This window comes from Plecotus auritus, assembly GCF_963455305.1.
Source record: "Plecotus auritus genome assembly, chromosome: 5".
NCBI lineage: Eukaryota > Metazoa > Chordata > Mammalia > Chiroptera > Vespertilionidae > Plecotus > Plecotus auritus.
The window spans coordinates 182,127,705-182,141,045 of NC_137776.1; the positions used below are offsets into that span (position 1 = coordinate 182,127,705).

Here is a 13,341-nt window from a genome sequence, read left to right on the forward strand (position 1 = left end):
CACGCTGGCCCAGCCAAGGCCAGGAAAACAGGGGGGACAGGGGACAGGTTCCCCAGGAACTGAAAGTGAGCCCCGCTGTGTCGGCCTGCCCGGGATGGCGTGGGGCGACTGCCAGGGTGAGGGCCGTTTTTCAAAACGTGGCAAAACTCATCGTCAGAAGTCTGTTTCCAAACCAGTGAATCTTGAGTTCCGAGTCTGCCTGGCCCAGGAGACCAGCAGGCCTTGACATTATTGCTTTAGGTGACTCTTGGTGATGAGGTTCCTAGGATAATTGAATACTCACCACTTTAACATTGTGGTGGGCACCGCCATTTTGGAGACAGACATTCCCAAGCGTTCTGCACGCGTTTGGCTCTGCCAAGGGCTTTTCTCGGGGGCCACTTGGTGGTGGTGCCAGGAGTTTCCATAGGTTTTCCTTGCCCCCACCCCCCGCAGTTCTCTCTCCCGTCTCCCCCGCCCCCCATGCTACCCACAATGGCTTTTCTCAGCCATCCCTCCATCTCCTCCTCCGTCTGCCTTTCTCACCCCTTTCTGGGTTGTGTCTCTCCCCTCCAAACTGCTGACAAGAGCGAGGGCCTGAGGGCCTCCCCGGGAACGTTTCCCCAGAGGTCACAGCTGGACCCCGGGCAGCGCAGCCGAACAGGTGAACCAGGCAGGCTGTTCCGTAGCAGCTGGGATCATCCGTGCTGGGGTCTGGGACCCGCAGGTCCCCTGGGACTGGGAGCCCCGGAGCCACAGCAGGAGCCCAGGCCCTTCCTCTCGGCCACGGCACCTCGGACTTGGGTGCCCCCTTTCACACGCCGGGAGCTCCTGTCACTTTGCCAAAGGCCCCGAGGCCACCTGGGGCAGAGCTAGGACACCCACGGGCAGGCCCATGTCCTTTCCCTCCCCGGGCCTCAGTCTCCCCATCTGGAAGATGAGCATGTTGGACCGGATCAGACCTTTATTATTTTTTTTTAGTATATTTTATTGATACTTTACAGAGAGGAAGGGAGAGGGATAGAGAGCCAGAAACATCGATGAGAGAGAAACATCCATCAGCTGCCTCCTGCACACCTCAAACTGGGGATGTGCCCGCAACCAAGGTACATGCCCTTGACCGGAATCGAACCTGGGACCTTTCAGTCCGCAGGCCGACGCTCCATCCACTGAGCCACACCGGTTTCGGCCAGACCAGCCCTTTAAAGACCGCTTCGGGTGGGGGCGGGTTTACAGAGAGGCCTGCTCCCCACAGCAGGGCCGGGACTCTCTGTGCCCTGTGCCAGGCGCCTGCTGGAGACCTGGAATACTGGGTTTGCCACTAAAAGCTGGGAGAACACAGGGCGATCCTAAAGGGCCTTGCCTCCGAGTTGGGACTTTCCTGTGATCCCCAGACTTGAGCCCTGGGAGGGGAGGGGGTGGAGGAAATTCCTGGCTAGTCCCATGACTCAGCCCCCTTTGGATTTCAGAATTGAAAACAGTCTCCTTTGTAGTTTTCGCAGTTTTTAAAGGATGGTTTAAAATTGCGGTAAAATATACATACCATTAAGTTCACCGATTTGATCGTTTGGAAGTGTCCAGTTCGGTGACGTTCGGTACATTCACACGGTTGTGCAGCCGCCGCCATCCATCTCCAGAACTTTCTCCTCTTCCCAAACTGAAATTGTCCCCACTAAACCCTAAGCCCCCAGCCAGCCCCCCAGCCCCGACAGCCAGCGCTCTCCCCTCTGTCTCCCGAATTCGACTTCTGGGGGCCTCCTGTCCGCGGCATCACTCTACCTGTCCTTCGGCGCCTGGCTTCTCACTCAGCATCGCGTCCTCAGGGCGCATCCCTGCGGCAGCTGGGGTCAGAGTGGCCTTTGGTTGGGGAAGAACATGTGATCGTGTGGCTGGACCCACGTCGATCCATTCGTCCGCTGGCCAGCACGTCCTCGGCTCCCGCCTTTGGCTGTGAGGAGCAGCGCCGCTACGAACATGGGCGTGCAGATCCTTTCGAGGTTTCTGTGTGTGTGTGTAAGGCAGCGAGTTTGGAAAGACGAGGTGGTGCATTGTCAGGCTAACTGAAAACTTGCCCCTTTACTGCTGTGACGCGGGGAGGAAAAAGGTACCTTTCTGGGTAGCATTCGTGCGGGTGGGAGCAGTCATGGCCCCCCCTCCACTGGGACGAACAGGGGCGTTTGTCCAAGGTCAGCCACACAGGCTCAGGTGAACTCATCCGAGAGGCCGCAGCGCTGGGCCGACAGGGATCTGGCCGCGTGTGGTGCCTCATGTCCCCACGTGGAGCGGGGGCGCTGCTAATCGGCTAGATGGTGGGTTTGGGCCCGCATCGCCGGCTGACCCGCAGCGCTGCAGACAGCACCGGTCAGGGACTAGGGGCCTGAATGCAGTTCCAGCTCCACCTTGGCGGGTCCCTTCGTGGGCCTCGGTTTCCCCACCTGCGCAGGCCTGGGTCACACAGCAGTGATGAGCCCTCTCGGGAAAGGTGGGAGTGGCATGGGACTTCTGGGCCCCAGCCCCACCCCGGCTCCGGCCCTGCCAATGCAGCCTGTGCTGGGAGTCCCTCTCAAGGTCAGGGTCGCTCTGCAGAGACACGGCACAGCCACGGGCGGAGAGAGGCCTGGCCTGGCTGTGCGCACAGCAGCCCTTCCCGGGCTCCCCGGTGGAAGGGAGGAAGGGATATTTGGGGCCCTGGGCTCCTCCGTCGTCGGTTTAATTACAGGTTTTCAGCCGCGGGCCGGTGGGCACGCGTTGGGAAGGAGGGGGGCAGCTCCGAACCCTGTCATTTTCCAACGTCTGCGGCCTCTTCAAAGGGGGGCATCCAGACATTTTCTCCGCAAGCCGCAGAGTGGACTGTCGTGGCCCCAGCATGAACATAATGACAGATGCATTTTGCAGCAAGCTGGGACTGAATGGGTCCGACCGGCTTGTCTCCTGTCAGACGAGTCATTATTTTTTTTTTTTTTTTTTTTTGTCATTTGCTGACAGTTTGGGTTTCATGTGTTTCTGTCTTTTTTTCCTCCTTTTCCCCCTGCCTGGAAAAATGGCTAGGTATCTACGAGACCCCAGCAGGGACGGTCCTTTACCACGCTCATTTAGACATCGAGGCCTTCACCATGGATCGGGAGGTGCGCAAAATCAAGCAAGGCCTGGGCTTGAAATTCGCCGAGCTGGTGTACACCGGTGCGTAGTCCCCGCCGCTGCCCCTCCCCTCCGGCCCGCCCCGCCCACGGCCACGGCCCCAAGCAAGCAGGTCAAGTGGGGACAGGGAACGAGAGAGCAAGGAGGGGATGCCAGGACCTGCCCTGCTCACAGGGTGTCGGGGGAAAGGTGCCAGTCCCCTGAGGTGTCTGCTACCCCAGCCACCTGCAGTCTGTATGACTCCAAGGATGCATCCTGTGTCTCCCCCCCCAGGCTGCCGATCTTTATTCAGCACGTGCCCGTGCCAGGCACTGTGGGGGGACAAGCGCTGTCCCAGGGGGTCCCCCCTGCAACTTTCCTAGGAGCAGCCAGCTCCTTTTACAGATGAGGAAACTGAGGCTCAGAGTGGAAAGAGCTTGTACAAAGTTACACAACAGAAAGTGGCCTCGCTGGCTGTGACCCTAGGTCAGGCTGTCTCCAGGCAGAACCTGGAGCTCCTACATTAACTGTCGCAAGCAAGGCGACGGCTGCCTTGACCAAGAACTCGGCCCCGGGCCCAGGCAGTGCGTGAGCCGGACCTTAATGGAGAAATCACCGGGACCGCCACGTGCCCGGCCCATGCGTGGAATGGGTCGGGGGTGACAGGAGCACGCCGTGTGGGTGGGTTCCTGTTTCCCAGGGAGGAGACTGAGTTTCTGTGCCTTAGCTGGGTTGGAACCCAGGCCTTCTGACCCCACGTTGTATCACCTGTTTTTGTTCAGCTCGTGAGCTAAGGCTAGTGTTTATATATGTAAGTGGTTGGGGAACGTTTTTTAACGTGACACCCCTTGGTGACACGTGGAAGGTTTTATAGGCGTTTCGGTGACGGTGAGGAGTGTTTGGGCGGGGCCATGCTCCTTTCTCAGGTCGTCTGCGGCTGCTTCTGAGCTCCCGGAGGCTGAGTGGTCTCCGCAGAGGCCGCGTGGCCACAGAGCTCAGAGGCCTGTCCAGCCCTTTCCAACAACTGTTTGCTGGCTGGCCTGCTCTCTGCCCTTCAGAGCTCCCTGATTAGAGAAATCACACCCAACGGCCCCTGGGGGACAGGCTGCTGCCTGCGGCCAATCTTGACAGGCACAGGGGCCTGGATGTCGGGGCCCCGGGGGAAGTTAACATCCTACATAATAAAAGGCGAATATGCAAATCAACCAAACGGCAGAACAACCGGTCGCTATGACGCGCACTGACCACCAGGGGGCAGACGCTCAGTGCAGGAGCTGCCCCCGGTAGTCAGTGCACTCCCACGTGGGGAGCGCCGCTCAGCCACAAGCCGGTCTCACGGCGGGGAGCGGGCCTAAGCTGTCAGTCGGACATCCCCCGGGGGCTCCTCCCTGGATAAGCCTCCGTGCTCACCTCACCCCTACTCCAACAGGGGATTTTGAATTTTTGGGAGGGGACCCTCCTAACCACTGTCACCAGTCTTGGCATTTCAAGAAGACTCTCGTGGTTATTGGCTGGCGGCGTTTCTCCTACCATTGTTTCCGGCAGCTTTGAAGCCGGGCCCCCTGCCCAGGTACAGACAGGTGTTTAAATACCATTGTCTCCTGCGGACTCCCTTGCTCTGCGGGGTTCCAGTGCTGGAAGGTGGCTTTGGGGTAGAGTGGGAGAGCCATTAAGACATGGCAGGCTGCGATGGAGGGGCGCACACCTGGCCGGGCTGCTCCCGTGCAGGGGTTTCTCAGTGGCCGAGGAGGGGCCAGGCCCCAGCCTCAGGTGAGGACACTTGTCCGAGGTGTCAGGCTGCTGAGGGGCGGCTGTGAGCCCAGGACAGGTGGCTTCACAGGGGCTGGGCCGTTAGCAGGGGTGATCCTGGGGCTCAGCAGCAGGCACGGGGGAGCCCTGGGTGTCTGAGGCACAGCGTGGCCCTGGGCTGTGGGCTCGTGCCTCTCCACCAAGCCACCTGGGTTGTATTCTTGCTCTGTCGCCCGCCGAGCCCTCTAAATCCCAAAATGAGTTACAGTGATTAGGAGGTTTCAAAGGACATAAAACCCTCAGGGTGGGGGAGCAGGGGATGAGGGAGGGTCATGGAGACATATCCCGGGTAGACATTATTCATACCCACGTGGCCCGGGTGCCCCTGATGCCCATGCCCCCCAAAGATGTCAAGATTGGCCTCGGCAGCAGCCTGTCCCCCCAACAGCTCAGAGGGGCTGTTGGATGTGATTTCTCACGTAAATGTTATAGACCAGGGATCAGCTTGAGCAAGTCACCGGACCGCCCTGTGCCTCGGCTTCTTCATCTGCAAAGTGGGGATAACGATGCTACCCGTAGGGAGGACCGTGAATATTTCCGAAGCCTCTAGAACAGTGCCTGGCACGGCGCGCCAGTCCCGGCGTGGCTTCCGAGCAAAGCGTCAGGAGACAGAGGCCACGCCTCTGGTTGGGTTCTGACCTTGGGTGGGTCCGTGGCCTCCCTGAGCCTCGGTTTCCCCTCCTGTAAATAAAGGGCACCAGGTCTATTCAGCTCCTGTGATAGAGCCCGCCACTCCGCTCTGGCGCTTGGCTTCCCCGGGGCCCCTGTAGTCTTGGAGCCCAGCCAGGGAAACTGAGGCCTACCCTATTTTCCTCAGCCCCCTGCTAGATGCCCCGTTTATCATGACCGCTGTCTCCCTCTCCTCCTGGTCTGCCTGTATGGGACTTGTAAAGACCTTCTCCCTCCAAGAGCAGTCTCAATCCCGAGAGACCCTGCCCCCACTCTGCAGGTCATCCTGGCAGAACCCCAGCTTCAGGACCCACCTCATTTGGGGGCGTAGCTCCCTTCCTCTCCCCTCACCTCGGTTTCTTCAGCAGTAAAATGGGTGTAATGTAAGCTCGCACAGAGGGTTGTCATCCCCGTCAGTACAGTGCGTGGCCCAGGCCCCACCCACAGCACATCCACAGGCCCGGGACCTGCAGGGTCTCCCCCACGCAGCACGCCAAGCTCACTGACCCCCACCCCAGGCTGGGTCTGCTGGGAAAAGAAATCTGAGCGTAAGACCCTCATGGGATGAAGACGGGAGACCCTGTGATAGCCCAGGCCGGCTGCTCCCACGGGGTCCCCATGCCCCATCGTGTCTTCCTCTGCCGCCCATCGTTCAGCCTGGGAACTTAACCGTCTAATCACTGAGTCAGAAAGGTGGGGTGTGATGGGGGTGGGGCCATCGGGGTGAGTCAGGAGCACTCACAAGCTCTTCCCATTCCGGGTGTCTGCCTCCTGGATACAGGGAGGGCTGGCGGAGGCCGTGTTCAAATCTCAGATTCCTGCATCCCCTCGGAACCCACACAGCCCCCTGGAGAGCGCTCAGCAATGGAATCTCCTCGTGCAAAAGAGCAACTGAGGCACGAAGGCATAGCCTTGCTTGTCGAGGGAGAGCTGGGATGTGAACTCCAGTGGCAGGTCACTGAGCAGAACCTGACCTCTTCTGTTCCTGCCCGGCCCTCCCCCACCTCTGCCAGCCCCTGGCCCCATCCCGGAGGCGGCCTGCGCCCCTTTCCCACCGCGAGTCCCGGCCCATGCCCCCTGGAGGCCTGGAGCCCCAACAATAGCGCAGACCCCGGGCTGACCCGGCCTTTTATCAGGGCAGGAGATCACGAACCATCTGGCCCCACAGCTGCCCAGGTGGGCTCACCTTCCCAGCTCCATTTCAGAGAAACCCTACCCCGCCAGCGTCCTGTCCCTCCCCCAACCCTGGCCAGCCGCCTGCTGGCCCCTCAGCGGCCACTAGAAAGGAGCCGCTGTCCCAGGTCTGAGCCTGCGCTTCCTGGGGACTGAGCTCAGCTCCCCTGGCCTCAGGGAGCTGGAGACGGGTGGGTGCAGTGAGAGGCGGGGGTGGGGGGGGGGGTGCAGCCTGTTTCTCAGGCCCTGGCGGGATGCTCTGGCCCAGGCCCCTGGCAGCCTATGTGGTCTGGGAGAGGTTTCTCACCGGGCTGTTCATGAGGACTCAGAGCTCGGGCCCATGTTTGTGAGTGAAAATACAACAACATGGCGAAGCCAGTTCACTGATTTCTGTGGGGCCTGCCCAGCCCGGGGGTGGGCCTTCCTGGCTCTTGGTCAAGACACCAGTGTTCGCAGCAGCCCCTGACCCAGGGCCTCCAACCGCAGGAAGCCCTCCAGCTGGGGAGGGGGCTACTGAGTGCCCCCCCCAACACATGGGGACACAGACGTGAAGGCCACATACACAGGGTCTTCTTGACCCCAAAACTGCCACCCAGCTGCTGGGCCCCGGGTGACACGAGCCTGAGTCTTGCCTGGTCCCTCCCCTTTTGTGGGCAAAGGATGGGGTGCCTTCACCGCTGTGTCCCTGCCCAGGGTCCTCCCTGAATGTCTGGCCTGAAGCAGCGGGTTAGCGTCCCCCCTGACCCTGGGGGACAACTGCTCCTCCCTGCCCACAAGGTGGTTGCTGGGTGTGGTCGTTTGCGGGAACTCAGCGCCCTCCCCTTTCCTCCCCTCAGGCTTCTGGCACAGCCCTGAGTGTGAATTCGTCCGCCACTGCATCGCCAAGTCCCAGGAGCGCGTGGAAGGGAAAGTCCAGGTGTCTGTCTTCAAGGGCCAGGTGTACATCCTCGGCCGGGAGTCCCCGCTGTCCCTCTACAACGAGGAGCTGGTGAGGTAGGTGTCCCCCACCTGCCCCCTCGGGCTCATGCCCTGATGGCCATGCCCCTTCTGACTGGCTTTCTCATCAAACATGTGCCTGCACGCGGGCAGGGGAAGGGGGGAGGTTGGGGGGGGGGGGTACAGGAAGAACTTCCAGGCCAGATGCGGGGAGAGGCACCCAAGGATCGCCCGGATGTAGCATTAGGAACCGTGGCCCCGGCTGTGCGGAGGGAGACACGGGGCGCTCGGCCGTGGTCACTGAGAAGTCATCTCTGAGCTGATCTCCAAAAGCGTTTGTCATGTGCCACGGCTTTGAGCCTTGGAAGCATCCGGAACGTTTCAGCGACTACGAACGCGAGGGACAAGGGGCCGGACCGTGAGGGTCTGAGAGCCGGATCTTAGGGGGAGGGCGTGATCGGATCTGTGTTTCCAGGGCCCCCGCCCCGGCTGCTCTAGAGAATGGATCTGGGTGGGGGTGGCAGTGGGAGTGGTGAGGGTGGGCCCTGTGGGTGGCCTGGGCCAGGCTGACGGTTCTAGGAAAGGAGGGAAGCAGACAGATCTGGCCAATCCTCAGGAGGTGGAATCCAAAGGGCCTGGCTGTGGAGGGAGACGGAAGGTCCCGAATCAGCCTGGGGCTTGGAGGCCAGGCAGCTGGGTACCTTCTGGCGGCAGAGGCTGCGTTGAGAATGTTTTTGAGGAAAGAACGTGCTCTTGGGGGAGCGTTTGCTTTGAGACAGGCCAAGGGAACCATCTGGACGTGCGGGTGGCGTTGAGGAGAAGGTGCGTTGGGGACACTGGGCAGTGGTAGACATCTCGATGTCCTCTGACCCACGAGGGGCCCGGAGGGTCCGTGAGATGGACAGGAGCGAGGAGAGAACCTTGGGGGCTTCTCAGGACGCGCCGGGCGGGGGTGGCGAGGCCAGCAGGTGCCCGTTAGCCGTGCCTGTGTTGGCGTTGTGAGTGAGCGTGGCCTTGACCGAGGAGCGAGGCATCTGTTTGGAGGTCACCTGAGCGTGGGGGACAGACCCCTGGGGGACAGACAGCTGCACCTGACTCCAGGCCCGGGCCCAGCTTCGCTCAGCCTGAGGCCCGCACCCCGTCCCGGGGGCCAGGTGAGAATTACAGCACGAGTTTTGTTTGGCAGTCAATATAATTTTTCTCTTCCCCTCTCTTTGCCATGTCGCGTTTCTCCCCCCCCTTCAATCTTTCTAAACACTTTATAAGCCATAAATATAACCGAATCAGTTTAGATCAGTCGGGGTAAATGTCAAATTATCTTCTCTCTTTCTCTCTCTGGCTCTTTCTTCCCTCCCCCTCCAAATCAACAGCCTCTAATAATCTGTCCAACCCTTCATTAAGCCTTAGAGTCTCACTCAGGGAGATTAAATGAATAAAGTAAAAAGGGAAAGGGGAAAAAAAGAGAAAAGCAGGAGCATTTATTCTCACTGTGTCTCCGACGATTTCCCCTTTCTTCTGATTTCTACATCGCTGACTTGAAAGCCCTTGAGTGACAGCGGCACAGGGACCAGCGAGGAAGCCGCGAGAGGTAGCAGAACTGGAAATGCCGCGGCACAGTAGGTAGAAAGTAACGTAATTATAGAGCAGGTCAGAGCCACTCGAATGAACAGAAATAAAAGCACAGAGGTTTTCTGCAGACTGTCAGGGGAGGTAAAAAAAAAAAATCATTGTAAACTCTTTTCCGCCCGCCCCCCCCCCCCAACCCCAGACCTCGGTTTGAAAGAGAGGTTTGTCGGTTCCTGAGGAACACCTCTGGGAACCTGGCGGCAGCCTCGCCGGACAAGTTGGCCCCTGGACGGGCCCCCACCTGGCAAGGCTGGGGGGTGGTCCAGAGGGCCCATCTGGGGAAAGGGGGGGGGTTGTTTTGCCACAGGAGAGGGGGTGGAAGGACAGATGCACAGGCTGGGAGGTGGGAACGGACTCCTGCCTTCTCCCCCATCCCCCGCCCCCAGAGGGAACGCAGGGGCCCTCAGACAGGGGGAGCGAGGCCCGTGTCCCTCGGCTGATGCTTCAGTTGGGTCCAGCTTTTCCTCTGCCCGGGGAGGGGTGCCTCACCGCAGCCCCTCTGAAGTCTGACGTCGTGTCCCTCACAGGAAAGGTGCCGGCTAGTGGCCCTGGAGGGGCCGGCAGAGGTGGAGGGGAGGGCGGGGTGGGGGCGTGGGAGTTCTGTGTGCCAGCTTCAAGCCCCATGAAGGTCAGGGCAAGGGCAGAGGGGGAACAAGTTTGGGGTGTGGGGCAGGCCTGAGATCCCATTTGTTGTTGTAAAAAGTCCACAAAGAGCCAGTCAGGCACAGCCTGGGGGGGTGAGGAGGGGGCTAAGCATGGCGGCCCCCCTGTACCCTCCCCTCCCAGCCATGTGGGATTCCCACCTCTCCCGGAGAGGGCTCCTGAGGGGACAGGCCGCCTCCTTGTCATGGAGAACCTCGAAACAGTTGTGTCCTGAGGCTGGAGTTTGGCAGACAGGAGGACAAGGGGCTGATTCAGGGCAGGACCTAAGAAGGGGCCCGTGAGAAATGGGAGGGTCCCCCTTCCCGCCGAGGATGGAGGGAGGCCCCGTGGAGTCAGATCTGAGACCACAGCGCCCTGAACTTGTCCTCAGAGAGCTTGTCACGGTCCCGATGAACTGATAGGTGATCGATTGCTTCTGTCTGCGCCCCACCCCCGGGGCACTGTGCTTCGCTTGCTCCTGGTTCCTCGGTGCCAGGCAGGGCTCCTGGCAGGCAGTAGGTGCCTCATGAATACCTGAGTAAATGAAGGAGCGGGTGAATGGATGGTGCAGTGGTGAGCCCGATCCGGACGCCAGGTGCCAGCTGTATGGTTTCACATGGAGCCCCCTTTCCAAGGGAAGCCCGCAGCCCGGGGCGCAGGCAGGGTGTTGGTGCTGAGCTCTGCGATGGGGAGCGGGGGGTGCGGGGACGCACAAGGAGGCAGCGACCTTGAAGGACTGCGGCTCAGAAGGGTTTCGGAGGGCGACTAAGGGAGAGTTCCCAACCTCCGACCCTGGGGGATGGAAGTCGGAGGTGGGGAGCGAAAATACACATCTGTCCCGTGTGTGCCGCGGCGGTTGACCCGCACTTCCCCTGGCCCTGGCGGGGGGCGGGTGTCCAGTGTGAGGATGGAGTAGACGGGGTCGGGCTGGTTGGAAGGTGAAAGCTGACGGGCACATCCTGCCCTGGAGCCTGAGGGGTGCGTTGTGCAGATCCCAGGCTGTTCCATGTGCACCCGGGGCTCCCCGGGCCCTCGGCCCTGGACTTCATCGGCTATTCCTGGACGCCCCCAGCCCCGAGGGCGGAGCCGGCTCGAACACACGTCCTCAGGTTTCCCACGCAGTGCGCTGGCTGTTGGAGGACCTGCTCTTCCCACCTGTGGGCCCCAGGGGTCCCCCGGGGGCGGGGACGAGGCCGGGGGTGCTGACAGGCTCTGCTCTCTCCTTGCAGCATGAACGTGCAGGGCGATTACGAGCCGATCGACGCCACCGGTTTTATCAACATCAACTCCCTGAGGTGAGGAGCTCTGGGCCCTGACGGGTCCTCAGCGCCCCCGGGGTGGGGAGCAGACTTTCTGGGGCCTGACCACTCTGGCTGCTGCCTGCCCTGGACAAGCCCCGCCTTCCCGTCCCTCCGTCCACAGCATCCTCGGCGGGGCCAGAAGGCACCCCTGTAACAGCCAAAAGGGTCCTGGGCACGTGGGCTCCCGATTCTGGGGTCCTGCCCTTCGAACCTGACATTTCCTGACACTCTTTCCTGGGCAGATTGGAAGGGAGCCCCAGCAGGTCACCTGGCCAGCTCCTGCCTTCAGGTCACCACACCTGAGCTGCAGGTCCAGTTGGAACCCATCTTAGCCATGGGGATCTCCAGGACCCAATGGGGTGGCACACATCTGACCCTTAGCCCTGGGTTCAAACCCTGACTGCAGGGTGGTCTCCGACCCCTTCAGAACGTGGGAATCCCACGTGGAGTTGTAAACTGTGCCTGCCTCACAGGTGCAGGGAAGGTTGGATAGGAGCTCGTGGAAATCAAGCATGCCCTCTGCGTGGGCACGGCCCTGGGGCTGGCATGCACAGGGGCAAACAGGGGCATTTCTTGCCAGCAGCTACCAAAGACTAAGCCACTTCCAGGCATCTCCTAGGTTGTCTAATTTAATTGTTACACAAATTTGCAGCTCCAGAAACAGGCCCAGAGAGGTTAGGTAACTTGCCCATGGTCACACAGCTAGGAAGCCGGGATGCTGAGTCCAGAAGGGCTGTCTGTCCCACTGTGTGTTCCCAATCACCAACTTCCTTCTCCCAAGGCTTGGGGTTGGACACATGCACCAGGAACACACCACGATCTCCTCCCAGAGCCGGTCAAGATGGGGAGAGTCTTCAAATCCAGCCCACCACCCCAGGCGCCCTTCCCTCCGAGAATCACCTACCTCCACCACCCTGGCTCCTGTGCCCTCTCTTTGTGTTTTATGACTACAAACCTTTTTAAATGTCTCCAAACACAGTGGGTTTTCATAATGGCCTCTTCATGTCTCCCATTGCCAGTTAAATGTTTTGTCTTTAACAATGACAAGCAATGTTCCCCCCGCCCCTTAAAATAAATTAATTACATTATCCTGATTGGAGGGCAGAGGAAATAGAGGGAGGAAAAAAGACAACTTCACATACATCTTACCAAACAGCTGCCCCGAGGCCCCGCTCTGCCTGCATTAATTGGAGGGAGTGCGTGTTGTTATTGTTCATTTACATTTCTCTTTGTTTTGAATCTGGTCTACAGGCTGAAGGAGTATCATCGCCTCCAGAGCAAGGTCACCGGCAAATAGACCAGCTGACAATGAGGGCTGGGCCTCCTCGCTTTGCCCATCTCCCAAGTACAGGCGCTAATTGTCCTGATAATTTGTAGTTGTGACTTGTTCTCCGGGGCGGGGCTGGCAGCTTAGTGGGGGTGCCAGCCCCCAGCTTTGTTCCCTGATCCCCTGTAGCCCACGAAAGTGGTCAGTGACAGGACGGGTGGGGGGTGGCTATGGTGGGGACCTATACGATGACAAATAAAAAACAAGATACCTTGGTCTTTTGTTTCTTTATTTCTGCAGAGACATGGGGTAAGAGTGTGTGTGTGTGTGTGTGTGTGTGTGTGTGTGTGCACGTGTGTGTGCATGTGTGTAGTCAATCATGCTTTTCTTAGACCCACCTTTGTGTGTTCTGATTTAAGTGCTCCCGAAGGCCACCTTTTGCTTGAGGATCTGTTTATGAGGAAGAATCGACCCCTCTCTCCTCCGGCAAGAAATGGGGGGTCCGGGAATGCCCACCTGGGTGCAACTCTAGCCAGCAGCCTGGCATTTGTTCCCAACTGTGGCCCTGTGGCACGTGCCAGGGAAACCAAGAAGAGTTCAGGGGCCACTTGGGAGCCATCCTGCCCACAGCGCACAGTGAACTCCTGAGAATGGAGAAGGAGAACCCGCAGTAAAAAGGAGCCCCAGGGGAAGGGAGAGAAAAAAACAACTGAGTGGGCACCTGGCCTCCAAGCTTCCTTCTATCGCCTTCACAAAACTGCGCCCCACTAGCCACGTGTGTGCTGTGACCCCGCCCCCTTGGTCGTATCTGATTGGAGCACG

General features: G+C 59.8%; 1 protein-coding gene across 8 annotated transcripts in view; it reads left to right on the plus strand.

Moving 5' to 3' along the window:
• Positions 1-12,797, plus strand: part of ASS1 (argininosuccinate synthase 1) — a 51,987-nt gene extending 39,190 nt beyond the window's left edge. For all 8 annotated transcript variants that reach the window (XM_080668793.1, XM_080668791.1, XM_080668794.1 and 5 more), the window contains exons 13-16: positions 3,028-3,159; positions 7,584-7,740; positions 11,181-11,246; positions 12,504-12,797. In XM_080668793.1, the coding sequence (XP_080524919.1) occupies positions 3,028-3,159; positions 7,584-7,740; positions 11,181-11,246; positions 12,504-12,549 (401 nt within the window). In that variant the 3' untranslated portion in view covers positions 12,550-12,797. The remainder of the gene's footprint in view (positions 1-3,027; positions 3,160-7,583; positions 7,741-11,180; positions 11,247-12,503) is intronic.
• The last annotated feature ends 544 nt before the right edge of the window (positions 12,798-13,341 follow it).